The sequence below is a fragment of the Arachis hypogaea genome, chromosome 17 (genome assembly GCF_003086295.3).
Source record: "Arachis hypogaea cultivar Tifrunner chromosome 17, arahy.Tifrunner.gnm2.J5K5, whole genome shotgun sequence".
Classification (NCBI taxonomy): Eukaryota; Viridiplantae; Streptophyta; class Magnoliopsida; order Fabales; family Fabaceae; genus Arachis; species Arachis hypogaea.
Genome location: NC_092052.1, coordinates 6,064,146 through 6,090,485, shown reverse-complemented (window position 1 = coordinate 6,090,485; position 26,340 = coordinate 6,064,146). Strand labels below are relative to the sequence as shown.

The following is a 26,340-nucleotide window of genomic DNA, read 5'->3' as shown; positions in this document are numbered from 1 at the left end:
ATCCACATAAAGTGCATATTTTTTAAATGAGTATTTTTACTGATTAGTGATTGAACTTTTAATTATAGCGTAGTTTACAATTATTTTTGCAGTTACGACAAATTCATGAGTACCATCGCCTAGAATCTACATGCAATTTTTGTCAGTTGTATAAATTTTCAAGTAAATTTTGGTAGTTTATATCACATGCATTCATCTTATTGTTTCTGTTAAAGTAGCTTTTTAGAATATTTTTTTTAATATGAAACATAATTGGTCTAATATTTAGACTACTAAATAGTTATCCAAAATGACAAATATAATTATAATTGTGTGTGAATTAAAATTAATTTTTTTATCTTTTATAGTAAAAAAAAAAGTGTAAAAGAGGTTAAAAAAAAAGACAAACAATTATTTTTTTGACCATGGTAGTTAATGTTTATATGTGCATTATATGCATTAATATTTGTTAGGTAATTTGTACTCAAGAGAGTACTATAGTTTAAAATATGCAACTAGGAATTATTATTTCCAATGCACAAGCATGCATGTTACTAGGGACGCACCTAGAAGGAGGCACGTCACTCCCCAAAATTTGAAAAAATTATATTTATATATGAGATATATGTTTAAAAAATATTATGTAATTTAATAATTTTATAGGTATTATTTTTGATTATGTGATAGATTTATGTCTTAGTTGTTTAATTTACTAATATTTTTTACTTAACTAATTTAATATCATATCCTCAAATCTTTGTATCTTTCAAATTTGTTTTTATTTAATATTCTCTATATTTATTTTTAAAAAATTATTTATTTTTTTATATTAATATATTTAACATTTATATTATTATATTAATAATGACTTACGTAGTTATATTTTGGTAATCACATTATCATTATGTACTTTAGATATTATTTTCTTGTAAAAAATATTCATTTTTCTTTTCTAAATTTATGTTATTAAAAAAAAGGGCAAAAAACCATATTAAGCCACATGCAGAAAAGTTTAACCAAAATACGCCAAACAGAAATTTGTTTCAGCAATAAGCCAAGAGGCATTTTTATATAAATCGAACCAGCATGGTTCGAACTGTATTAACTAGTAATTCGAACCAACATGGTTCGAACTACTACTGGAAAAGTTTGAATAATTCGAACCAGATTGGTTCGAACCAAGAAAGCATGTAATTCGAACCTGGTTGGTTCGAATTATGGGGAGAGAGCGTGGTTGTAGTAATTCGAACCAGGCTGGTTCGAATTACATGCTTTCTTGGTTCGAACCAACCTGGTTCGAACCAAAGAGAGGTTGGTTGTAGTAATTCGAACCGGCTTGGTTCGAATTACATGTATGATGGTTCGAACCAGGTTAGTTCGAATTAGTAGGAATCAGAGCTCTATATAAACGCTGTAAACGTGAATTGCTCTCATTAGAGGACGTAACATGGCTAGTGAGGAGGAGAGTTTTGCTGTTTTGGTACACCACAAAGGATCCATCAAGAGGAAAACTCGGTCCGGAGTGAAGTTCACAGATAAGAATCCTCTCTATATTGTGGTGAATCGAACGACAAGCTATGATGACCTGGTTAGAGCTGTGCTGATGAAACTTGGCCTGGAAGGTGCAAAGCGGATTAAGAAGTTTTTCTATCGCATTCCAGTCACGATCCTGCACGATACGGTGAAGTATGATTGTCTGACGATTGGTAGTGATGAGGACCTCCAAGTCATGTTTCTTTGTCGGAGGCAGTTTCCGGTCGTCCGCAAGGTCAGTACCACTCCTCGCCGTATGATCCGGCCACCTGAACTGACGCTGGCTCCTCCGTGTCCCTACACCCATCCTCCTCTCAACCCTGCGCCTGTCAGGCACGTCATCCGGAGCATCCATGTCAGGCACTCGCCCCAGACCCCGCTGTGAGGCCTCAACTGGGATAGGAACTGATCTCGGATCCCCCAGGTCAATGTCCGGGGCCAAGAACCTCTTCCCATACTGACTCCACCACTGAAGGAACTGATGAGACGGTCCAGGGTCGGCAACAACGTCGAACCTCAATACACTGTCATGACGAGCGTCCCAGTATGCATGCCACTTCGGCATGGAAGAGGGGAACCATCGATCGCCGCCTCTCCCGTCCTTGGACATCAGAAAGTCGATGTTCAAGGCGGGCCGCGGAGGGGCCTGTACCCCTCCAAACTGAGGAAGAACACGATCTATCTGATGCCACTCTATGACAGCAAAGTAGATCAGCGCGGTCACACTGCGCCACACCGCCATGTGCCGAGGCTCCAAAACCGCCGGGTGCAACACCTGAAGTACGTCGGGGCTACTGTACGGCATCCATATAAACTGCAGAACAAACCGACCCTTATCAGGGCAACTGTACGACCCAAGTATAAAATATTTAACTAAAATGCATCAGTTATTAATTAGCAGACTAACCTCCCTGGACTGTAACCGGTCTATCCTAAGCCTCCACGACCGCACTCTCGGACCCTTCTCGCTACCGGAAGGGTTGTAACCTGCCCATCTGCAACATACACATGAGTTACATATACTAATATCTGTGTTTACATTATGCAATAGAGTATTAACATACACGCAATTCTCTAAGTCATATTGAAAAAGAATAGGCCCAGTATAGTACCTCGACGCCAACGGCCAGCTAAACGTCTCATGTCCTGCAGGCCTAAACTGAGGAAACCGCCAAAAGATCCAAGACTGCAGTAGCTGGAGCGGGCCCGCTAACTTCACAACATGTCTGTTTGCCACTCTGCACATGCACCGGTACAACCAGGCCAGTGCTGCCGAACCCCAGCTGTACGTACCCAGCTCCTCCAGCCTCGCTACATATGGAAGCCATCTAATGTGAATCCGGTTGCCAGACTTGTCCGCAAACAACTGCGTGCCTAGCAACATCATGATGTACGCACGGACATATCGGCGAACAGTGTCATCATCTGCATCCTCAGGGCACTCACCAAAGGTCTCCTGAAACCAGCTGCAGTTCACTGCGTACTTCTGAACCTGACTGGGAGGAGGTATAACTCCTAGCAACTCCTGGAACCAGACCCAGGGTGGACGGCCTCCATCGATGTATATATGGAACTCTGACAGGCACCCGCTCACGTAACGGCCATCGACTGGCAAACCCAGCTGGTATGCCACGTCCTGGAGTGTGATCGTGCACTCTCCGAACGGCATATGAAAAGTGTGCGTCTCGGGACGCCATCTCTCAACGAATGCACTGACGAGCGCCTCGTCTAGCCGGAACCACCGGTCGTTCAGCCGTGCAAGATGGTATAGCCCTGCCATCTGCAAGTATGGAACGTATCTGTCATCAAGACGCATGCCCTGCTGCCGCCTCATGCTCCTAATGCATCGTTCGGGCTGCGCATGAAAAGAACCCCATACTGAGATATATAACTACACAGGTTTTACAGTAAACCGGTTCACATATACCGGTTCACAGTAAACCGGTCTACGTAAACGGGTTTACATAAAACGGTTTCCATAAACAGGTTTACATTAACCATTTTTCTAAATTAAACAGCATAACATTACATGAAAGATAACTAACTGGAAAACAAACCCTAAACCACACAACTAAACCGCTAGCATATACCACAATTAACGAGACCCATTAACAAGAAACAAATTCAATAAACCGGCTTACTTAAACCACCTACCATTAAACAACTACCATAAACCACATAAAAAAACCGCTTGCGAAAACCGCTAACAAAAACCGCTAACATAAACCACCAACATAAACCACTACCAAAAACCACTGACTTAAACCACTAACAAAAACCACTACCCTAAACCACCACCCTAAACCACTTACATAAACCACTAACTTATACCGCTAGCTTAAACCACTATCATAAACCACCTACATAATCCCCTCACCTAAACCACCTACATAAACCACTAACATAAATTACCGTCTAACCAAGATACAAAACCACTAAGGCACAACTAACGCTTGAATCAAAAAAAATTTCCGTACTAACCTCGTCGTTGATGACCCCGGCTATATGAGCGACTCCGTCCAACCGATATAACCGTGCCGGATCGTCCCCCATCAGCAGAGTAGTCCGTTCAGGTCTTTCTCGGAGAGAATCTGGGTCGTTTTCTCTGAGATTTTGTGGGGTAGGGGGGAGGGATAATGGTTCGAATGAGGGTGATTCGAACTCCTTATATAGTCGAATCACACATAATTCGAACCAGCCTGGTTCGAATTATGAAGGAGTGCATTAGGAGTAATTCGAACCAACCTGGTTCGAATTACATGGACTCGAATACAAAGCATAATTCGAACCACCCTGGTTCGAATTATGCATGAGAGAAGTTCGAACCTTATTGGTTCGAATTATGTGTTGGAGAAGTTCGAACCATCTTGGTTCGAATTATTCAAAAACGTGGAACACTAAATCGAACCATCTTGGTTCGAATTATGAAGGAGTGCAATTCGAACCAGCTTGGTTCGAATTGTATTAAAATACACTTTGGCTCATTGCTGAAACGAAATTGGATTTGGCGCATTTTGGTTACAAGTTTCTTGCTCTGGCTCAATATGGTTTTTTGCCCTAAAAAAAATTTATAAAGATATCTTATATCTTGTATTCTACAAAGGTACCGTGTCTTTTGTAACATAATAGAGTTTGTTTTTTGTATAGCTGTCAAGTTGGTTAGTTTGTTAGACATAATTATAGTACTATTAGTTAGTAATTTATTTTCCCTTTTGCTATATATATTGTAATTGGTACTCAGTACTCTGTGCTAGTTCTTTTAATCAATTATTCTCTCTTTTCACTTCTTTCTAATTCTTCTTCCATTACTTTAAATTTCAATGACCTGAGAGTACATCACCAACCTTCTTATTTTCTTATAATTATTTTTGTAATTCACTTGAATTAAGCTTGGTATCATATGCTAAGGTATTCACTTGTAATTTCATATGCTAATTAATTTATATATTATATACAAACACAACTGGATTATTTCATATTTAGTTTTATATTCAATTTTTTTAATTCTTTAGAATTTATAAAATTATTAAAATAAGTATCAAATATTTTAATATTTATATTTACATATTAAAATATTAGTAAAGATATTTATTTTAATTTTTTTAGAGTATTGAATTAGTAGGTTTTCGAAGATTTCGACTTAGGACTAATTAGTAAGGACATATAAATATTACCATTAAATTTCACATGATAAATTAATGGAGGGACATAATGTGTTCATCGTTTACTATCTTGAATGGCTAAATTGGTACTTTATTTTTTTTTCAATAGCTAATTAATCTGAAGTCAAAAATTTTAAAGATCTAATTGTCAATTTATTCAATTTTTTACTATTTTATATTTTTTATTTATGTACGACCGGTTCTATCGGTTCAACCAGTGACCCAACGGTTGAACCAGTGACCCAGTAATCTGACCGGTTCGATCACCGGTTCGGTTCTGACAACTATGCTCTGTGGTGGTTCTTTTAATCAATTATTCTCTCTTTTTACTTCTTTCTAATTCTTCTTCCATTACTTTAAATTTCAATGATCTGAGAGTACATCACCAACCTTCTTATTTTCTTATAATTATTTTTGTAATTCACTTGAATTAAGCTTGGTATCATTTTACATCTTTCAAATAATTAATAATTTATAATTTATTTTTAAAATTTTAAAATTAAAAAAAAATAATTTTAATTAATAAGATATGTGATAATTTTTAACTAAACACATTATAAATTATTAGTATTTTATAATTTTATAATATACTATTGATATTATTATATTTCTTTTATGTAATTATCATATTAAAAATAAAATTGTGAAAAAATTATATATATATATATATATATATATATATATATATTATGAATGTTTTAAAAAACTAACTCTAATAACTATGTGTTAATTATTTTGATGGAATGAAAAATTATCTAAAATTTGGCCCCTCCATAGTAAAATTTCTGGATCCGTCCCTGCATATTACAAGATGGAATACATATTATATTTCCAAAGACTTAATAATAATGCATTCTCTAAAAGTTTTTTAATGTAATCAAATAACTAGCTTTGTAATTTTTATCTTTCTAAGAGAAATTTTACAAAGTTATAAATTTATTCAGCAATTGTAATGATATCCACATAAAATACGTATTTTTAAAATGAGCATTTTTACTGATTAGTTATTGGATTTTTAATTCTAGCATAGTTTATAATTATTTTTGCATCTACGAGAAATTTATGAGTACCATCGACCAGAGTCTATATGCAATTTTTGTCAGTTGTATGAATCTCCAAACAAATTTTGGTAACTTATATCACATGCATTCATCTTATTGTTTCTGTGACTTAAAGTAATTTTTCAGAATTTTTTTTTAATATGAAATATAATTGGTCTAATATTTAGACCAATAAATAGTCTTTTAAAATGACAAATATAATTATAATTGTGTGTGAATTAAAATTAATTTTTTTATCTTTTATAGTAAAAAAAATGTAAAAGAGGTTTAAAAAAAAGACAAACAATTATTTTTTTGACCATGATAGTTGATGTTTATATGTGCATTACATGCATTCATGTTTGTTAGGTAACTTGTACTAGGAATTGTTATTTCCAATGCACAAGTATATATGTTACCCTTAGGGTGTGTTTGGCAAACGCGTTACAAGAGAAGAAGCACGTTTAGTCTTTTTGAAAGCTTCAATTTTTGGTTTGGCAAATTTTTGATTTTTTTTTTTTGGTGACTGAACATAACACAAAGAAAAAACACCTAAGATAAAGAGTAGTACTCCTCTCTAATAATAATGTCTAAATTATTAGGGGGTTGTAACCACTCTAGGTACACCTGCTTGTTTAAAGCAGCAGTCTTAGCCATTAAATCAGCCGCTCTGTTTGCTGTACGCTGGATGAGCACTAAAGTAGCTGTCCAATTGCGCTGAAGCATCTCTTTGATTTTGCCAAGCAGATCAGAGTCATTCGTAATCATGCTGGTTGTGCCTCGCGAAACAAGAAGAAATGCATCAAGATTATCAGTTTCACATATGACCTCTTTATACTCGCAATCCCAAGCCATAACAAGCCCTCTCCAAATAGCATGAAGCTCACAAGAGAGAACACTAGAAAGAGGTATACTGGCAGAACAACCTTTCATCCAAATTCCCATGCTGTCTCTAATAATACATCCAAAGCCCGCTAATTGCCCATTTTTAAAAACGCTTGCATCGCAGTTCACTTTATAGACATTCATTGGAGGTGGTTCCCAGTTATATTGCAAAGAGGAAGGAATAATATGTTTTTGGTTAGTAACAACCTTAGAGAAATCGCGAGCAGCATGTTGAACTAAGTGAACAATTTTCTCCTTACTCCATGGATCATCTTGATGGAAGATGTCATTGTTCCTATCCCTCCAAATCCACCAAAAGGCCGCTGCAAAGAGAAACTCATTTTTGTTGAGGTTAGAACGAATCCAAGACACAAAATCCAAACTAGAGTCCTCAGCGGTCATTTCCAAATTTAAGCTAATCCAAATCTGACGAGCTTTTTGGCAAGTCCTAAAGCAGTGGTTAATATCCTCTAGAGCAAGATAACATCGCTGACAAAAATCAGAAGTAGCAAGACCTCTTTGAAACCGGTAACTAGCTGTGGGAACTCCGTTGTTGAGACAAAGCCAGAGCAGACACTTTATCTTCTCCGGTATTCTCAAGCGCCAAAGCCAAAGCCAATTTTCATTATTGTTCCAGCCAAATTTCTTCTTCAATAGCCATTCATACCCGCTTTTAGTCGAGTAGGTGAGAGTATTTGAGTTTGTCCAAAACCAACCTGTTTTATCTCCTGCCTGCTTGATAGGATCAAAGAGCATCAAATCAAGTTTAACTTCTTCCGGAATCATTGTGCAAAGAATATCCCACCGCCAATGTCCATGGTACCAGACATCTTCTAGCTTCAAGTGAGAATCAGAGATGTGCACAAAAGGAACCAAATGAGCTAGCGTTCCACATGGTCGCCAAGCATGATACCAAAAGGATTGAGACATCCTGCCTGTACACCAATCAAAACCATCACGAAGCTTTTCTATTGTCTTATAAATCGCTCGCCAAGTGCTTGAAACATTATTAGAAAAACTGGATGAAAAGCAAGACCTCCCAGATAAATATTTTGCCAACATAATTCTTACCCAAAGCTTATCATTATTATGCAGTAATTGCCAAACAAGCTTTCCTAATAAAGCAAAATTTACACACTGGGTATCTCTAATTCCCAAGCCTCCATATTTTCTTGGAGTGACAACTTTGCTCCACTTGACATAATTTAAGCATCGCTCCCCCACCTTTCCCTTCCACAAGAATTGTCTAAGCACAGAATCAATCTTTTGACAAATTGAAGTAGGAAAAAGAGTCACTTGCATCTGATAAATAGGAAGAGAAGAAGCAACAGATTTAATTAAGCAAAGCCTGCCTGCTCTGTTAAGGAGCCGACCTTTCCAACTAGCCAGCCTATTCTTGATCTTTTCTAAAGAGTCCGCAAAAATAGACCTAGCAGCTCGAGGATGATTAAGGTTCACCCCCAAGTATTTGCCTAGGTCACTAGTAAAAGGAATATGAGAAACACCAGACAACATTTCCTTCCTTCTATTAGAGATATTTCTAGAACAAATAGCTTTAGATTTTTCAATGTTAACCTTCATACCTGAAGCTTTGCAGAACAACTCCAAGGTGTGCACAACATTCCGAACTTGATTTTTCTTTGCTTTACAAAAAAGGAGGAGGTCATCTGCAAACATCAAGTGAGAAACTCTAGGTCCTCCTCTAGAAACAGCCACACCATCCCAAATACCCTCGTCAACTTGTTTGGAAATTTTTGATTTATGAACGCAGAAGTGATTTTGTTTTTAAAACCACGTTTACAAGAAGCTACAATTTTGAGCTTCTGCGTTTCACAAACGAGCTTTTAGCCATCAATACTCCATCTTTATTTACCTTTTAGCAATTTTATCCTTTATGCATGTTATTATATTATTATAGAATTCTTATTATTATTTTTGGTTACATGAACTCTTTTTTTAATTATTTATTATTATTATTTTTTATTAATTATTTATTTGATATTATACATTTTTATAATTATAATTTTTTGTATTATTTTTATTATCTTTTTATAATATGATTTATTGATTCTATTAGGTAAAGTAAATTAAATAAAAAATTAATTATAAATAATAATAATAAATTATAGCATACTAAAAAAGAGTACTAAGAGTACTAAAAATATACTATATAAAAAATATCATAAATTTTTTTTGATTTATTTCAGTTACTACCAAGATAAATATTTAATTTTTTTATTATTCTTAGTACTCTCTAAAATTTATATTTTGTTAGTTTTAATTAAAAATATATTTTGCCAATTTTTATATATTATTTTTATTTTAGTGTATAAATATTAATTTTATTATAGAATTAATTAATAAGATTTATTCAATTATCTAAATTAAAATGATAAGATAATATACAAAAATTATTTAAGTTAGTGTCTATTTTAGTAATTTTTTATCTAAAAGTGATTTTGAGTAGTATAATCCAAACAACATTTATTTTACTATAATTCATTTTGATGCAAAGATTGCCAAACATAAATCACTTTAATACAAATTTACTTTTCATCAAAATCAAGTTTGCAAAATCAATTTTATTCAAACTCTTATTTGTAAACTGTAATCCAAACACACACTTAGAGGGGGCGCGACGTTCCCTCCCAAAATTTTAAGAAATTATATTTATATATGAGATATCTGTTTAAAAAATATGATGTAATTTAATAATTTTATATGTATTATTTTTACTATGTAATAGATTTATGTCTTAATTGTTTAATTTACTAATATTTTTTACTTAACTAATTTAATATCATACCCTCAAATCTTTGTACCTTTTAAATTATTTTTTATATAATATTCTCTATATTTATTTTTAAAAAATTATTTATTTTTTTATATTAATATATTTAATATTTATATTATTATATTAATAATGACTTACGTAGCTATATTTTAGTAATCACATTATGTACTTTACATATTATTTTTTTTTTTTTTGTAAAAAATACTTATTATAACTCAAATGGCATAGTCTCCCCATACTCAATTAAGAGGTTGCGGGTTCGAGTCTCCTATCTTTGGTAAAAAAAAAAATATCTTGTATTCTACAAGGGTACTGTGTCTTTCAAATAATTAATAATTTATAATTTATTTTCAAATTTTTTAAAATTTTTGAAAGAATTAATTTTAATTAATAAGATATGTGATAATTTTTAACTAAACACATTATAAATTATTAGCATTTTATAATTTTATAATATACTATTGATATTGTTTTATTTCTTTTATGTAATTATCATATTAATAATAAAATTGTGAAAAAATTATAATTATATATATTTTGATGAATCTTTTAAAAAACTAACTCTAATAACTACATGTTAATTATTTTTTATGGAATGAAAAAAATTATCTAAAATTTGGCCCCTCTGTAGTAAAATTTTTGAATCCGTCCCTGCATATTACAAGATGGAATACAGATTATATTTTTAAAGATTTAATAATAATGTATTATCTGAATTTTTTAATGTAATCAAATAACTAAGTTTTGTAATTTTTATCTTTCTAAGAGAAATTTTACAAAGTTATAAATTTATTTAGCAATTGTAATAATATCCACATAAAATGGGTATTTTTTAAATGAGCATTCTTATTGATTAGTGATTGAATTTTTAATTTTAGCATATTTTATAATTATTTTTGCAGCTACGAACAAATTTATGAGTACCATCACCCAAAATCTACATGCAATTTTTGTCAGTTTTATAAATCTGCAAGCAAATTTTGGTAGCTTATATCACATGTATTCATCTGTTTCTGTTAGTAACTTTTTATTCAGAATTTTTTTATTATGTAACATAATTGGTCTAATATTTAGCTCATTAAATAGTCATTCAAAATAATAAATATAATTATAATTGTGTGTGAATTAAAATTAATTTTTTTTATCTTTTATAGTAAAAAAAAAAAGAAGAGGGTTAGAAAAAAAGATAAACAATTATTTTTTTGGCCATGCTAGCTAGTTAATATTTATATGTGCATTACATGCATTCATATTTGTCATGTAACTTGTACTCAACAGAGTATTATTGTCTAAGATATGTAACTACGAATTGTTATTTTCAATGCACAAACATTTATATTAGAAGATGGAATACAAGATGGAATACAGATTATATTTTCAAAGACTTAATAATAAGGCATTGTCTGGAAGTTTTTAATGTAATCAAATAATTAAACTTTATAATTTTTTTTTTCTAAGAGAAATTTTACAAAATTATAAATTTATTCAATAATTATAATGATATTCACATAAAATGCGTATTTTTGAAATGAGCATTTTTACTAATGAGTGATTGGGTTTTTAATTCTAGCGTAATTTACAAATTACAATTATTTTTGCAACTACGACAAATTCATAAATACTATCACCCAGATTCTACATACAATTTTTGTCAGTTGTATAAATCTCTAAGTAAATTTTGGTAGCTTATATCACATGCATTTATCTTATTATTTCTGTTAAGTAACTTTCTACTCAAAAATATTTTTTTAACATGTAACACAGTGAGTTTAATATTTAATTCATTAATTTATTTAAATAAAATATCGAATATGTCTAAGTAACGTACCATCATGATAGTAGGAGTACTTGTCATGCAAAGTATATTGTCTATTTAAAAAATTTTAGATCAGTAATTTTTAGTAATTTTGGTAAGTATTTAAATAGCATAAATATCAAATTATATTCATCAAATAAATTTATTAATTTATGTGTATAAATTCTAATAAATATAAATATAAATTATATTGATTTATATATATAAATTTTAAAGAATATGAGTATAAATTATAAATTTTGTGTACAAATTTTTTATAAATATTAATATAAATTATTATTAGTAAAATATTAATATAAAATAATAATATTGTTGCTTAGGTAAAATTTCTGATGCCTATTTATTCCCTAACTTAGAGAGCGATAAGGGCAACCAAGCTATCACACCCTTAAAACTCCAATGGCAGAGTATTCAAAGAAAGATGGCAATGAAAATGTCCACATTGTAATGCTACCTTTCTTAGTAGTTAGTACAAGGTCATCTCATCCCATTCCTAGCATCAGCAAAACAAATCCAACAAACAACTTTCAAAATTACCATTGCCACCACTCCCTTAAACATTCAACTCATCAATGGAGAGAGTTATTTCCAAGGCACAAGCATGCATATTATAAGATGGAATATCGATTATATTTCTAAAGATTTAATAATAATGCATTTTTTGAAAGTTTTTAATGTAATCAAATAACTAAGTTTTATAATTTTTATTTCTAAGAGAAATTTTACAAAGTTATCAATTTGTTCGGTTAATGATATCCAGTAAAGTGCGTATTTTTTAGATGAGCATTCTTATTGATTAGTGATTGGGTTTTGATTTTAGCGTAGTTTGCAATTATTTTTTGCAGTTACGAACAAATTCATAAGTATCATCGCCCAGATTCTACCTGCAATTTTTGTCAGTTGTATAAATCTCCACGCAAATATCATCGCCCAGATTCTACCTGCAATTTTTGTCAGTTGTATAAATCTCCACGTAAATTTTGGTAGCTTATATCACATGCATTCATCTTATTATTTCTGTTAAGTACCTGTCTACTCAAAAAATTATTTTTTTAACATGTAACACAGTTGCTCTAATATTTGTTGTTGTGTACAAATTTCTTGTAAATGTTAGTGTAAATATTGCTAGTAAAATGCTAATCTAGAATAGTAATATTTGTTGGTTAGATAGAATGACTGATGCCTATTTATTCCTAACTTAGAGAGCAATAAGAGCAACCAAGCTATCACACCCTTGAAACTCCAATGGCAGAGTATTCAAAGAAAGATGGCAATGAAAATGTTCACATTGTAATGCTACCTTTCTTAGCACAAGGTCATCTCATCCCATTCCTAGCATTAGCAAAACAAATCCAACAAACAACTTCTTTCAAAATCACCATTGCCACCACTCCCTCAAACATTCAACACATCAAACATTATTATTATGATCATAACCATGTCCACCTTGCTGAGCTACCTTTTGATCCTACACAACATGGTCTACCACCAAATTCAGACAACACTAAGAATCTCTCTTCTTTAGATGCAATGCTCAAACTAACCATGGCATCTTTGAGCCTTGAGGACCCCTTTCGCTCTTTGATTTTGAAAATCAAAGAAGAAGAGGGCCACTCTCTACTCTGCATAATCTCTGATGTGTTTGTTGGTTGGGCTAACAATGTTGCAAAGAGTTTTGGAATCAAGAACATAACATTCACAACTTGTGGTGCTTATGGAACTCTGGCTTATATATCTATCTGGTCCAATCTTCCCCATAAAAACTCTGATTCCGACGAGTTTTGGATTCCGGGGTTCCCTCAGAATTACAAGTTTCACCGCTCTCACATGCATAGCACCTTGAGAGAAACTGATGGAAGTTGTGATTGGTCAAGATTCATCCTTTCCCAGATTCAACTGTCCATGAAATCTGATGGGTGGATTTGTAACACTGCTGAGGAGATTGAGAATTTGGGTTTGGAACTTCTCAGAAAGTTTTTCATTAATCTTCCTGTATGGAGTTTTGGTCCACTTCTTCAACCACTTGCACTTCAAGGTATAGTTCAAAACAATTTGCACCTTATATATACAGGGAGTGTAAAATATAATTAAAAAAAAAGAAACTGATGTGAAGATGATTAGAGATGTCTTCACATGAAGATGTAAGTTCAATGAGGCACATTATATTGCAGTCCACCAAAATGTCCAAATAATTATAACTTTTTGCATCTAAATTGCTATGTCATTGGTTTTGGGTGAGTTTAGATTGGTTTTTGAAAAAAAATATCTATTATTTTTTTTAATAAATAAAAGCTATTTCACATTTCAATAATTTTTTTTTTAAATTTTAAATATTAAAAATGTCTTTTATTTTTTTTTAATCTAAGTATTTTTTTAAAAAATATATCTAAATATGTTTAAAATTGAATAAAAATATTTTTTAACTAAAAAAAATCAATTCAAACTAACACTTAGACTTGGTTAGATAAAATTTTTATTTTTTAAAAGTAACTTATAAAAATTAGTTTTTAAAAGTTGTAACGTCTATATTTAATAAATTAAATTAAAAATAGCTTGTAATAAGTACAAGCAACAAATGTATTTGGTAAAATAATTTTTAATATTTAAAAATATTATAATAAATAAAAATTAAATTTAAATATTAATTAATGTATGAGATTATATTAAGCTTTTTAGTTTTAATAAACACAAACTAACTTTAAAATTTTCACTTTTAAGTGCTTTTAAAGGCATTCTTAAAAGTTAAAAGTTGCATGAACAAGCAGATGAGAAATGGGGAGAAACAATCAGTTTGTTGTTTAGGGTTCTTGTTATTTATCGAATCCAATATTCGTATTTGTATGTACAGGTAAAGAGCGTGGCAAGGGTCTTGAACCCTGCATTGAGTGGTTAGATTTGAAGGATGAAAGATCTGTTCTTTACATATGTTTTGGATCACAGAACACAATCAGTGCTTTCCAAATGATGGCATTGGCAGAAGGGTTGGAACAAAGTGGGAGAAGTTTTATTTGGGTTATAAGGCCACCATTTGGTTTTGACATCAATGGAGAGTTCAATGGTGATGAATGGTTACCAAAAGGGTTTGAAGAGAGAATGAAGAACACTCAAAAGGGTTTGTTGGTGCATCAATGGGGACCCCAAATGGAGATTCTTTCACATAAGTCAATAGCAGCATTTCTTAGTCATTGTGGGTGGAATTCAGTGTTGGAGAGTCTAAGTTATGGTGTTCCAATCATTGGGTGGCCATTGGCAGCAGAACAAGTTTACAATGCTAAGATGTTGGAGGAAGAATTGGGTGTTAGTGTTATGCTCACAGCAACAGTTGAAAGTGTGATTTCAGGGGAGGAAGTGAAGAATGTGATTGACATGGTTATGGATCAACAAAGTGGGAAGGGAAATGAGATGAAGGTGAAGGCTAAAGAGATTGAAGTTCTTATGAGAGAAGCAACTACACAAAATGGTGAAGTTAAAGGCTCTTCAATCAGAGCAATAGATGATTTTGTGAAAGTCATCTTACAAAACTAAAACTTTGTGAAGATGTGATATCAAATGTTAAGTTTTTTTTTTTTTTTTTTTGTTTCCATTAATGTTGCTTATTTTAATTAGAAGAGAAGTCTTAATCATTTTCTAATAATGCATTAACTTCTCTCCTTGGATCCACTTGCCTTTGATTACTGCTGTTAGAATTCAAAAGAGAGGACTAAAAATTACTATGCATGTTAGTAATTTTTATTATAAAATTATGTATGTTCTCATTTAAAAATTAAAAAAATTACTTTATATATTTTTGCCTATTTTCCCATACAATATGTGGATACATATGCTAGTTAATTTAAAAAGGAAGAAGTATTATTATATTTAGAAAGAATCCATTCATAATAAATCTACATTTTTTTTCTCCATATTGGATTTTGATATTCCCATTTTTAAGTTTAGAAGATTGCAATAAAAGTATTATTATATGAAAATGTTTTTATCAAACTTTCTTATTGTCAATTTTATTAATTTTTTAATTCGAATAGGTCATCTATATGATTCTTTCTTAAATTTAATAGTTAAAACATGACACAGAATATAAAGAAAGTGTGTTCCTATAATGTCTAATTTAAAAATAAATAAATAAAAAATAATTTCTTAACATCTACTTCTCTCTTGTATTATTTCTAATTCAAAATACATTACATCAACAACTACAAAAAAGATACCTACCAAAAAAGAGAGATATCTTTGCATATATTTGCACCTACATATTTCCTTCCTTTTTTCAGTTGTCTACATAGTTGCTTATGGTAGTAAATTATCATTTACAACTATAAAAAATTGTCATATAAATTCAATTATTAATAGATACCAAGTTAAGTTTATATCTTTAACTCTAATTGTCTTGAGTTATCTAGGAAGAATCATTCTTATTTCCAAATCAGGTGTCCCATGATAGTGAAAGTGATACTACATTCCACCAAAATTTTGGTAAAGTGAAGTATGAAATTATGAATATAACTTGTTTGCTTTCATTCATACCAAAAAATACAAAAATATACGTGGACTAATCTAATTCACATGTTTCTTTTTCTTCTGTACACTTTTTTCTTATAAGAAAGACTCAAAAGGAAGAATGAATGAATGAAAGAAAGAGATTGAAGTTCTCTAATCATTCTCCTCCTTCTCCAATGGCACAAGATCCTTCAAAGAACAACAAACATGGCCACATAGTAATGATACCTTTCATGGCACATGGCCATCTAATTCCATTCCTAGCACTAGCAAAACTTATTCTACAAAGAACTAACAATAACTTCACAATCACCATAGCCACTACTCCCCTTAACATTCAATACCTCAGATCAGCACTTTCCTCCTCCTCTTCTTCCACAACAATTCATGATCATCTTCAACTTTCTGAGCTACCCTTCAATGGAATCCAACATGGTCTACCACCAAACATAGAGAACACAGAGAAGCTTCCCTTAACTTCCATGATCAAGCTCTTCAATGCTTCTACAAGCCTTGATGACCCTCTTCGTTCTTTGATATTGAAGATCACTGTAGAAGAGGGTCACCCTCCACTTTGTGTAATCTCTGATGTGTTTCTTGGTTGGGTCACCAATGTTGCAAAAAGTTGTGGCACCAAGAACATTTCCTTCTCAACTTGTGGTGCTTATGGAACTTTGGCTTACATCTCTATCTGGACACATTTTCCTCACAGGAAAACAGATTCTGAAGAGTTTTGGATACCTGGGTTCCCTGAAAATTATAGGTTCAGATTTTGGAATATGAATTTTTACATATTTGGTTTTTAGTATATTATATTGTATTTTGTTCGATACTAAAATTTTCTGGATCCGTCGCTGCTGCTGCAGGTTCAAGCGCTCTCACTTGCATAGGATGTTAAGGCTAGCTGATGGGAATGATGATTGGTCCAAATTCTTCCCTCCACAGATTGCACTTTCTATGAAATCTGATGGGTGGATTTGCTACACAATTGAGGAGCTTGAGCCTTTTGCCTTGGATCTTCTGAGGAAGTATCTTAACCTTCCTGTTTGGAGTGTTTGTCCTCTTCAGATAAAGGATTCAAATTCAAAACAACGAGCAGGGAAAGTTTCTGGCATAGCTCTTGAAGAATGCATTGAGTGGCTGAATTCCAAGGATCAAAGTTCTGTTCTTTACATATCTTTTGGATCACAGAACACAATCAGTGCTTCCCAGATGATGGCATTAGCCGAGGGGTTGGAAAAGAGTGGGAAGCCGTTTATTTGGGTTATCCGGCCACCTTTCGGTTATGACATGAATGGAGAGTTCGGCACTCAATGGTTGCCGGAAGGGTTCGAAGAGAGGATGAAGGAGAGCAAGAGAGGCTTGTTGGTGCATAAATGGGGACCCCAATTGGAGATTCTATCACATAGTTCAACAGGAGCCTTTTTAAGCCATTGTGGGCAGAATTCAATGTTGGAGAGCCTAAGTTATGGGGTTCCAATAATTGGGTGGCCATTGGCAGCAGAACAAGCTTACAATGCTAAGATGTTAGAGGAAGAATTGGGTGTGGGTGTTATACTCACAGCAACAGTTGAAAGTGTTATTTCAGGGGAGGAAGTGAAGAATGTGATTGAAACAGTTATGGATCAAGGAGGGAAGGGAAAAGAGATGAAAGCGAAAGCGAAAGAGATTGCAGTGCTTATGAGAGAAGCAACAACAGAGAATGGAGAAGTGAAAGGTTCTTCACTGAGATCATTGGATGATTTTATAACTACTATTTTGTCATCCAAGTCTCTGTGAAATTTGAATTTGAACAGGTTATTTACATGGAACATTTCTAGTTTTGCATTGCTATATTCTTTTTGGGGCAGTAACATTATGATTATGGTATTTGAGTGTGAATATTATCACTGAAATATTTACAAACAAACATTGTTGATTTGCCATTGGAGTTCGATGTCGCTTCTTTTCTAAAATTTCCATAAAAGATAACCACCACGAAATAATCTAAGAATAACTCCTAGTCATTATATTACTTTGTGAATATTGATGACTCAAGGTGATTTTGTGACCAGCCTGGGATATAGTTCCTAAAATGACACTAAAACATTACTTATGCAGAATGACATGACAAAAGGCTTCCTATATAAACAACGTGCTGCCTACGATATGATACATATACAAATATGTTAGACAAACAAACTTACATAGAAAAAGAGACTAACCAAAACAAAAGAAACACTAGATTTTCTAAGCCATCGGGGTATCCATTGCCATTGTCACCAATCTGCCAGAAATATGATTAACACACCCCACCTGGGCACAAAAATAAAAATCTATGCTTCACTTCTTCTGCCTTTTCGTTACAGAGATAGGATCTGACTGCACATAGCCCTGCCAAATTTCACCACATAAATGCATTAATATCCCCCTAGAGAACACACTCAATGGTGGCATAAAACAAGGGACACCTGAATCAACAGATTTTAACAGGATTCTTAAGCCTTTAGTAATTAGCTCTCTTGAAATTTGCACGATGATAACAGAAGATAACTTACATCAGAAGAAAGTTGCTCACGGATATAGGACATTGATCGTTGCATAGCACCCAATGTGTCCCTGGAAACCTGAAACTTGACTTCAGACTCGCCAGAAATTGTGTCGGAGTCTTGAAGCTGAAACAATTTAAAGAATTTTAACAATCCAAACATTGATCAAAGGTATAGAGACGGAGAATCAAATCAAAGAAAAAAAATTATTAGAAACCAGACTGTCCATACAATTAAAACTAAAATAAAAAGAAACATCAAGTATTGCCCAAAAATGAAGAAGAAATGTGATATTGTGCGAGAGTGAAGATATAGGTCATCAAGAGGACAAATAAAGGCACACTCTTCTGCGTAGTGCCAAAAATAAACAGGTCTCAAATGATTTCTACAAAAATTTCATGAATGAAATTATTGCACCACATAGAAGCTGGTTGTATCAAAATATGGCTTCAATTTTGCCAATTACAGTTAGTTTTGAGATACTAGGCCTGTCATGAAGAGTTTATTAGTTCCATTCCCTTTTTATATCCAGAAAGAGTGAAAGACTAATTACAAGTATCGTCCTTCACAAGCCTATCAATAACAAGTATTTCTCGTGAATTCAAATCAACAACAACATTTAGATATCCTAAGTCCCGATTCCCCCCTACAAAAGAAGGAATAAAAGAAAACATAGCATGGTACAACAAAGTGATGCGTTTCAAAAATATTCTTATGGAAAAACAAAACAGCAGTGATCATTAATCAACACACCTTCAGATTTATTACAGCAACCTTATTAGCTGGTGTAGAAAGTTGTTCACTGATGCCGGCCATAGACTTCAACATTGGTTCCAAAGAAACTCTAGAGAGCTGAAACTTAACCTCCGTTTCTGCTGATGGAACCTTGGTATAATCTTGTAACTGCAATTGAAATATGCAAGGAACTTGAGCTCCTAACCAGTTGTTATTTGTTAAAATGTGCAAGTTAAAAGCAAAGAATTATGCCACAAATAAGTCTCCTACAAAATAAAGAAGGCATTTATACCCAAAAAGGGCTTAAGTTAATTCTGTTCCATAAACTTCTCAGGCAAGGATAGGTATCTCAACCAACTTTGACTAAATGAAGAATTCTACTGCCTCTTTCTCACTATTTTAGATTACTATGACCATACCTTCAGATTGATAACAGCTACTTTATTCCCCGGAGTTGAGCTTCTATTTTCCATTACCCATGTCATTGATTTCATACAGGGAAGAACTACCTACATGAATGAACCCAAAGACCAGTTCAACACCATCCAGTCCTATTCCAATAGCAGAAACACAGTAAATAAACAAACTAAACAAAACCAAAAAAGTTCTCATTCATTTACCATGTTTTCATCTTGACCATCATCTCGCTGGACAGATACTGGAGCCATTCTAGGGAAGTTTAGATCGCCAAATGACTGTTGAACAGGTGCACCAGCATCATTAAGATTAAACCTCCTTGTTGTTTCATCATGCCGTGGCCACAAAAGAGGGGGTGTATCTGATCTTGAAGTCTGGTTTTTCTTGTCATCATGAGCATTGCTGATACTCCTACTACTAGCCGGTGCAACTTTTGCAAAATTTCGCTTTGCGACAGCAACTTTCTTTCCTACATCTCTAAGAGCACCCATTGCAGCACTATAAGTTTCCACAGATATTGCCCCATCCTCCGCATATTTTATGGCTTCTCGACACAGAGTGCCATACCGAGATGTCATAGAATCCAGTCCATGTGATTCACTGGCATGTTCATCCAATCCAACATAACTTTTTGCATTCCTTGTCCACCGTTTCAAGATGTAATGGGATGGTAAAGTAAGTACATTAGTAACAGTGAAAACAGTAAGGACATGCCTACACAGAATGCCTGAATACTCAAACATTTGACAACTACAGTCAGCCTTCAACTCGGAATGGTTTAATGTGACAATATATGCCTTTTGGTCATCCTCAAATTTAGCAACCCTGAATATGCTATTTGCCCCTTCTTCTTCAATTCTGTTTGCAGTATAAACAAAAGTTTCAACTAGTTCCTCTTGAAACTTTGAAAATACTTTTCGTGTATAAAGATTAGCAGTCTGTTTCTCCATTGGTGAAGGTGTCTTCAAAACAGGTTGGCTGCAAATTGTCTCAGAATCTAATTCTATTTCCCTTTCAAACCACATCTCCATAGCTTGTTCATACTGCCTAAAGAAAATTGGTAATGTTGTTTGCGGGTTAACAAAACCATCGAAAAAAGAGCTATCAAATCCATGATTAGGAGATATTGCAGCAAAAAATGAATCACGGAAATATGCTGGGACCCACTGAGCACGAGCATTGTACAATGACTGCAGCCATTCATTTCTTCCAAGTTCATACTTTTCCATAATAGAATTCCAAGATGAATCAAACTCTTCAATCGTTTCGGTCAGGTTAATACAATTATAAAGTTCACCCTGAAAATTTGGATGCATGTGACATACATGAGCCAACCTTTCCTGACCTTCTCTCAAGACATCCCACTTGTTTAGACAGTGCCGTGCATGGGGGAAAACTTGTGAAACTGCACTCTGAATGGCTCTATCTTGACCAGTAGTGATAGAAATGGGGTGGCGGTCATTCATTGCTGTCAGAAATGTCTTGAGAAGCCACACAAAAGAATCTTCAGAATCATCCAAAAGGAGTGCAGAACCAAATAAAATTGTCTGGCCATGATGGTTTACCCCAGTGAATGGTACAAATGGCACTTTGTATTGATACACTTTGAATGTTGTGTCCAGACTAATTGCATCACCGAAATGATTGTAAGCACTCCTTGATCTTGCATCTGCCCAAAACACATTAGACATATGGTTATCTTCATCAAGTTGTATAGCATAGAAGAAACCAGGGTTTTCCGCCTGCATTCTCTTAAAATACTCCAGCAGGTTCTGACAATCCCTCCCAAGTGTCTTCTTCTGAACAGGCTGTTTAACAGTATAATTAATTGATGTAGAATTTTTTATTTGGTGATTAGTCTTCGCAACAACTGCAGGAACTTGGTGATTAGTCTTAGCAGCAACTGCAGGAACTTGGTGATTAGTCTTGGTAGCAACTGCAGAAACTTGGTGATTAGTCTTAGCACCAACTGCAGGAAAATTCCTACTACCATGAATGTTCTCAGTGGAATTGCGATTCCCAGGAGCCCTATCCATAGATATATACATGACACCACTGGGAACAAGCCCCACTCCTTGGTAAGTTTCAGGCATTGTTCTTCCAACACTAGAAAAGTGCCTTCGTGGCTGAAGACTGTGCACTTCACCGGAACTTGACGTGGAATGACTATGCTCCTTCACAAATTTTGTAACAAACCACTTATGTTGACCCTTTCGCTCTATCCTAATCATTGCATTACAAGTTTCATTAGGCTTTCTTTTTAAACCATCGCCACCACAAACAAATTCCCGATACGCATTTGCCCCATCAGGTTTTGAACGACTCTGCGGGCTAGCTTTGGGAGTGAAACCCAAACGTCGGGCATACTCGTTATAGAAATTCTTTGCAGCATCTTCAGATTCAAACCCCATACCAAGATGTGGCTCGGAAGCCCCATCCTCAACATGAGAACCAGAGTTTTCAGCATTGTTAACTTCCCCATCACTAGGTTCAGCAGCTCCATCATCTGTAGCAGATAGATGGCCACTTCTTTCCCCCATGTTTAAGTACCACTTGGACATCCACCTTCAACAATTTATGCTGCAAAATTACTCAGCAACTATTTCGTGGGTAACACCATGCATCAAGAACCAATGCCTTCAATCATATCAAACAGAAAGACCATCTAAGTTGCCAAGGTTACAAGTAAATGCAAAACTACACAATGCAGCTCCTGAAGTTTTGGAAATTGATCTTCTTCAACCACCACCCTGGACTTCTTTAAACAAAATGCCGCTATCATGTCCTCTTCACACCTGTTAAATTAATTCCACCTCCAATGTTCTCAATAATGAAATGAAGCTTAACAAAAGTAAAGAATAACACAAGCGAGCTTTTTGGAATTTTCTTTTGAAAATTAAGGAAACATGATAGATGTTACTAAACATACCAAATGAAGCTAACAATTTGTGACAAACAAACTATTTATGATAAAGACAAAGTCTTGTTTAAAGTGTACGTTATCAATTCAAAACTGACAAAATTCACCAGAAATCTCATATATCAAAACATACTAACAAAACAAAAAGTTCATTTAAGTAGGGTGACATCATAGGTACATGACACAATTTCAATCCTCAATTTTAAAAAATAACAAAAAATTCTGATTCCAGGTCAAAACTGCAAAAGTGCAAAATTTATAGTGAAATTCACATAAGGAACGGAAGGAAAGAAAAATCATCTATAGACAGTAGCTGTTGCAGAAATCATTACGGAAAATTAGGAACCCTAACTTACAGTAACAAAAGGCTAAGTATAGCTATGATAAATTAATTCGAAAAAAAAAACCTTCAAATTTCGGCGTTGAAGAACCTCAACTCGCGTCAACAACGAGATTGAGGGGACAAAAGAACCGTGTTAGGGTTTTCTGAAGCTCCGGGCGATTTCAGAGTAGGGAGAGAGAAGGAAGACGGTATGTGAGAGAGAGAAAGAAGAGTGAGAGAGTGGATGTCGCGTGGGTTTCGGTTGCATATGACATAAGTACACACGCGCCTTGTCAACCGTTGGATTTGCATCGTACGGCTAGTGTTTGTTGAGAAGGAACTCGGTTCGCTGTTATCAAAGTCGAAAGTTGATTTAATTTTCTGTGTTTCTGTTTGTAGTGCGCGGGATCATCTCACGTGCACGGCGCATGACTGTGGGCTCGCCATAGACCATAGTGCACCACTACACTGGGAATATGATAGAAAAGTAAAAGTATTTCTTAATTATTTATTTTTAAATAAGATCACTCAAATTTTCACCTTTCCTCGTTTGAGATTACAATTTTGATGCAAGTAAACATTTTTTATACGGCATAGTTTTAGTTTTAATTATAAATTATAAATTATAAATAAATGCATAATAATTAAACTTCAAAATATAGAAAACCCACGATACACACAACGAGCTGCTACTATGTATGATTAAATCAAATATATATTGCCACAATAATAAAATTTGTTAATCTCAAACCTTAAAAAAATAAAAAAATAAAGTGTTGAACACAAATTTTTTTATTGAACGGAAAAAATTAAATTATAAAATAAAAATAAATAAATAATACTTATAACAAAATATCTAATAATTTTAAACTATTAATTTATATTAAAATAATTGTGAGTGATTTTTTTTAGAAATTAAAGGGATAATAACTCCCTTCTGTAATCACTGGGAGGATTATCAACAAATGGAATCAAGAATTAACTTTGAAACTCTCCTTAGCCAATCAGTCCTTCCCTACATGTGTGTTGAACTCTAACATTCCAACAGCATAAACAACATAACTCTATTGATAACTTTGTGTACAATATTTTTCAAGTTTTGTTGTCTCCAGTCCACCAATTCGTCTTTTTTGAGTTCTCTCACGTATAATAATTTTTACTACTGTTTATCATTTACGTATTATTTTAGTTTTCAGCATTACAATTAAGCATCTATCATCTATCCTTGAACCCAATGTACAACGCACGTCAAGGTAGTACAAACAAAATTTTGTGTGTTCATTGATCTCAAGTGCAAGTTATTCAGACCAATAAATTGTACTGTTTAATTTTTCACATGAAACTATTTAATCTTTTCCTGCTTCAAAAAAAAATAGATAAAACAAATTTGATTAGAAGATCTTGCTAAGCCAAAAATAATATCTTAAAAATTCATATAAAAAAAACAATCTAAAGGGTAATAATATCAGTTACAGGTAACTCAGTTGGATCAAAGTCATCATCAAGAGTCTTAGAAAGCCTCAACAAGCTCCTCATGGCCAATATAGCCATGGGGTTCACATCATGCATGGACCGTGCAAACAAGCACCGGCAAGCCTCATTCGCCGCCGCAAACACCGCCTCATTTTTATTACTCCCCGGTCCCATCAAACAATGCGCCAGAATCCTCACCACAGGCTGCATCAGCTCCCACGGCATCGGTATCCTCCCTTCCGCCGCCGCCTCCTCCACCGCCTTTCCACCACCTTTACCTTTACCCTTACCTTTCTCTTTCTCTTTCTCTTTCTCTTTCTCTTTCTCTTTCTCTTTCTTTTTCACGTCGATTTTGATTTCTGTTATTCTTTCTTCCTCGAAATGTTTATACATGCTACCGTCTTGTCCCGCCCAAATCTTACAAAACTCGCAGAAATCCACCTTCGACTCTGTCGGCATTGAAGATATCTTGCTGTAGAAGAGTTCTAACGCTACGCCGACGATTCTTGCTCTTCTCGTTGACCTAACGGTTCCGTGAGGCTCGAGCGTTGGGGAAACAACGGCGATGTTGAGATCCGTGGCGGAGTTTTTCGAAGGCGGTGGAGTTTTTGACTCGTGGTAGAGGCTAGGGTGGGAGAGATCAGGGAGCGTGGCGGTTACGGGCTGTCCGGCGCGTGAGGTTGTTTCATGCGCGTAGAATGCTAACAGAACGGCTTCAAAACCGGCTTGAGGCTTTCGGTTATGGATTCGAGAGAGGTAGAGACCGGTGATGAGAGGGAGGAAGCGGAGGACGAGGAGTTGGAGGTCGGGGACGGAGGATTGGAAGGTGTCGTATAGCCAGCGGCAGAGGTTGTTGTCGCCGATGCCTGAGTTTGGGCGGCGGAGGAGGGCGGAGATGGGAGGGTAGAGGGCGGAGGGATCGTGTGAGGAGAGCGGGGATGAGAGGATTGAAGAGAGGGATTGCATTGCGGATTTGATCTTGTCTTGGTGGGCGGGGTTGGTGGCAGCGGTGTTGGCTGGTGCGGTGGTGGGGGCGGTGGCGGGTGCGGTGGTGGGGGAGGTTTCCTCTTCTTCCGAGGAGGAGGAGGACGACGAAGAGGACGAAGACGACGTCATGTTTTTGTTGTAATTGTTTTAGTTGTGACGTGTGAGAGGGGACAGAAGAGAATGAAATGGCAGAAAATTTGTTTGAGAGAGAAAGAGAGAGAGGCGTAATTGAGGGAGAAAAAATAGGATCTTATTCTTATAACTGTTCTTGTAGATTATGATGATAACAATACCATGTGATCATGTTTTGTGCAACTCTAATTAACTAGATGAAATTCTCCTATTAATTTCAAAATAATTATAGGTAACTAGATTCTACTATGATTATGATACAGTAATTATAGTGATTATTTTAAAATAAACTATACGTGAGTAAATTTTAGTATGATTATATTATAATAATAATTAAAAGCATAATTTGGGCAAATCACACTATTAAACTAGAGTGGAGGAGAAATTACGTTATTTAATCAAAGCAAAAGATGTAACGTGAATTAACCATAAGCATGTTTCTATGTAATTCGAATTAGGAAACCAAGAGTAATTCAAATTACATCAATTTGAATTAACAGGGAAGTGTAATTCGAATTTGATCCATTCGAATTATGCATGCATTAAGTCATATGTAGTTTGATCCATTCGAATTATGAGGGAAGCAATTTAAAGTATAGTTCGAATCTGACTCCTTCAAATTA

The 26,340-nt window shown here is 34.2% G+C and overlaps 4 protein-coding genes across 5 annotated transcripts; 2 read left to right on the top strand and 2 right to left on the bottom strand.

Annotated features, from left to right (window-relative positions):
* The first annotated feature begins 12,091 nt into the window (after positions 1-12,091).
* Positions 12,092-15,493, top strand: LOC112766670 (UDP-glycosyltransferase 92A1-like). 2 transcript variants are annotated; one of them, XM_072222224.1, is made up of 3 exons: positions 12,092-12,153; positions 12,912-13,744; positions 14,558-15,493. In XM_072222224.1, exons 2-3 carry the CDS (start codon positions 12,955-12,957, stop codon positions 15,232-15,234), a joined length of 1,467 nt encoding a protein of 488 aa, XP_072078325.1. In that variant the 5' UTR covers positions 12,092-12,153; positions 12,912-12,954; the 3' UTR covers positions 15,235-15,493. The 2 variants fall into 2 exon arrangements, with proteins under 2 accessions (XP_072078325.1, XP_025668353.1); XM_025812568.2 differs by having other exon boundaries at positions 12,096-13,744.
* A 719-nt stretch (positions 15,494-16,212) lies between these two features.
* On the top strand, positions 16,213-18,112 carry LOC112765797 (UDP-glycosyltransferase 92A1). The gene is made up of 2 exons (XM_025811646.3): positions 16,213-16,966; positions 17,070-18,112. Exons 1-2 carry the CDS (start codon positions 16,329-16,331, stop codon positions 17,980-17,982), a joined length of 1,551 nt encoding a protein of 516 aa, XP_025667431.1. The 5' UTR covers positions 16,213-16,328; the 3' UTR covers positions 17,983-18,112.
* A 73-nt stretch (positions 18,113-18,185) lies between these two features.
* On the bottom strand, positions 18,186-23,678 carry LOC112765795 (protein FAR1-RELATED SEQUENCE 3). Its single transcript, XM_025811644.2, has 6 exons — positions 23,211-23,678; positions 20,087-22,678; positions 19,886-19,975; positions 19,485-19,634; positions 18,741-18,857; positions 18,186-18,576 (listed from the first exon to the last, which is right to left on the bottom strand). Exons 2-6 carry the CDS (start codon positions 22,442-22,444, stop codon positions 18,526-18,528), a joined length of 2,766 nt encoding a protein of 921 aa, XP_025667429.1. The 5' UTR covers positions 22,445-22,678; positions 23,211-23,678; the 3' UTR covers positions 18,186-18,525.
* A 790-nt stretch (positions 23,679-24,468) lies between these two features.
* Positions 24,469-25,861, bottom strand: LOC112767307 (uncharacterized). The gene has a single exon (XM_025813180.2). The coding sequence runs from the start codon at positions 25,712-25,714 to the stop codon at positions 24,575-24,577; it is 1,140 nt and encodes a 379-aa protein (XP_025668965.1). The 5' UTR covers positions 25,715-25,861; the 3' UTR covers positions 24,469-24,574.
* Positions 25,862-26,340: the final 479 nt, after the last annotated feature.

Coding starts and splice junctions, on each gene's coding strand:
- LOC112765797 (XM_025811646.3), top strand. CDS start 16,329: ATGAATGAAAGAAAGAGATTGAAGTTCTCTAATCATTCTCCTCCTTCT. Junction 16,967..17,069: donor GGGTTCCCTGAAAATTATAG/GTTCAGATTTTG, acceptor CTGCTGCTGCAG/GTTCAAGCGCTCTCACTTGC.
- LOC112767307 (XM_025813180.2), bottom strand. CDS start 25,714: ATGACGTCGTCTTCGTCCTCTTCGTCGTCCTCCTCCTCCTCGGAAGAA.
- LOC112765795 (XM_025811644.2), bottom strand. CDS start 22,444: ATGTCCAAGTGGTACTTAAACATGGGGGAAAGAAGTGGCCATCTATCT. Junction 19,635..19,885: donor TAGCTGTTATCAATCTGAAG/GTATGGTCATAG, acceptor TTTCAATTGCAG/TTACAAGATTATACCAAGGT. Junction 18,577..18,740: donor GTGAGCAACTTTCTTCTGAT/GTAAGTTATCTT, acceptor GAAATTTGGCAG/GGCTATGTGCAGTCAGATCC.
- LOC112766670 (XM_072222224.1), top strand. CDS start 12,955: ATGGCAGAGTATTCAAAGAAAGATGGCAATGAAAATGTTCACATTGTA. Junction 13,745..14,557: donor TCAACCACTTGCACTTCAAG/GTATAGTTCAAA, acceptor TTGTATGTACAG/GTAAAGAGCGTGGCAAGGGT.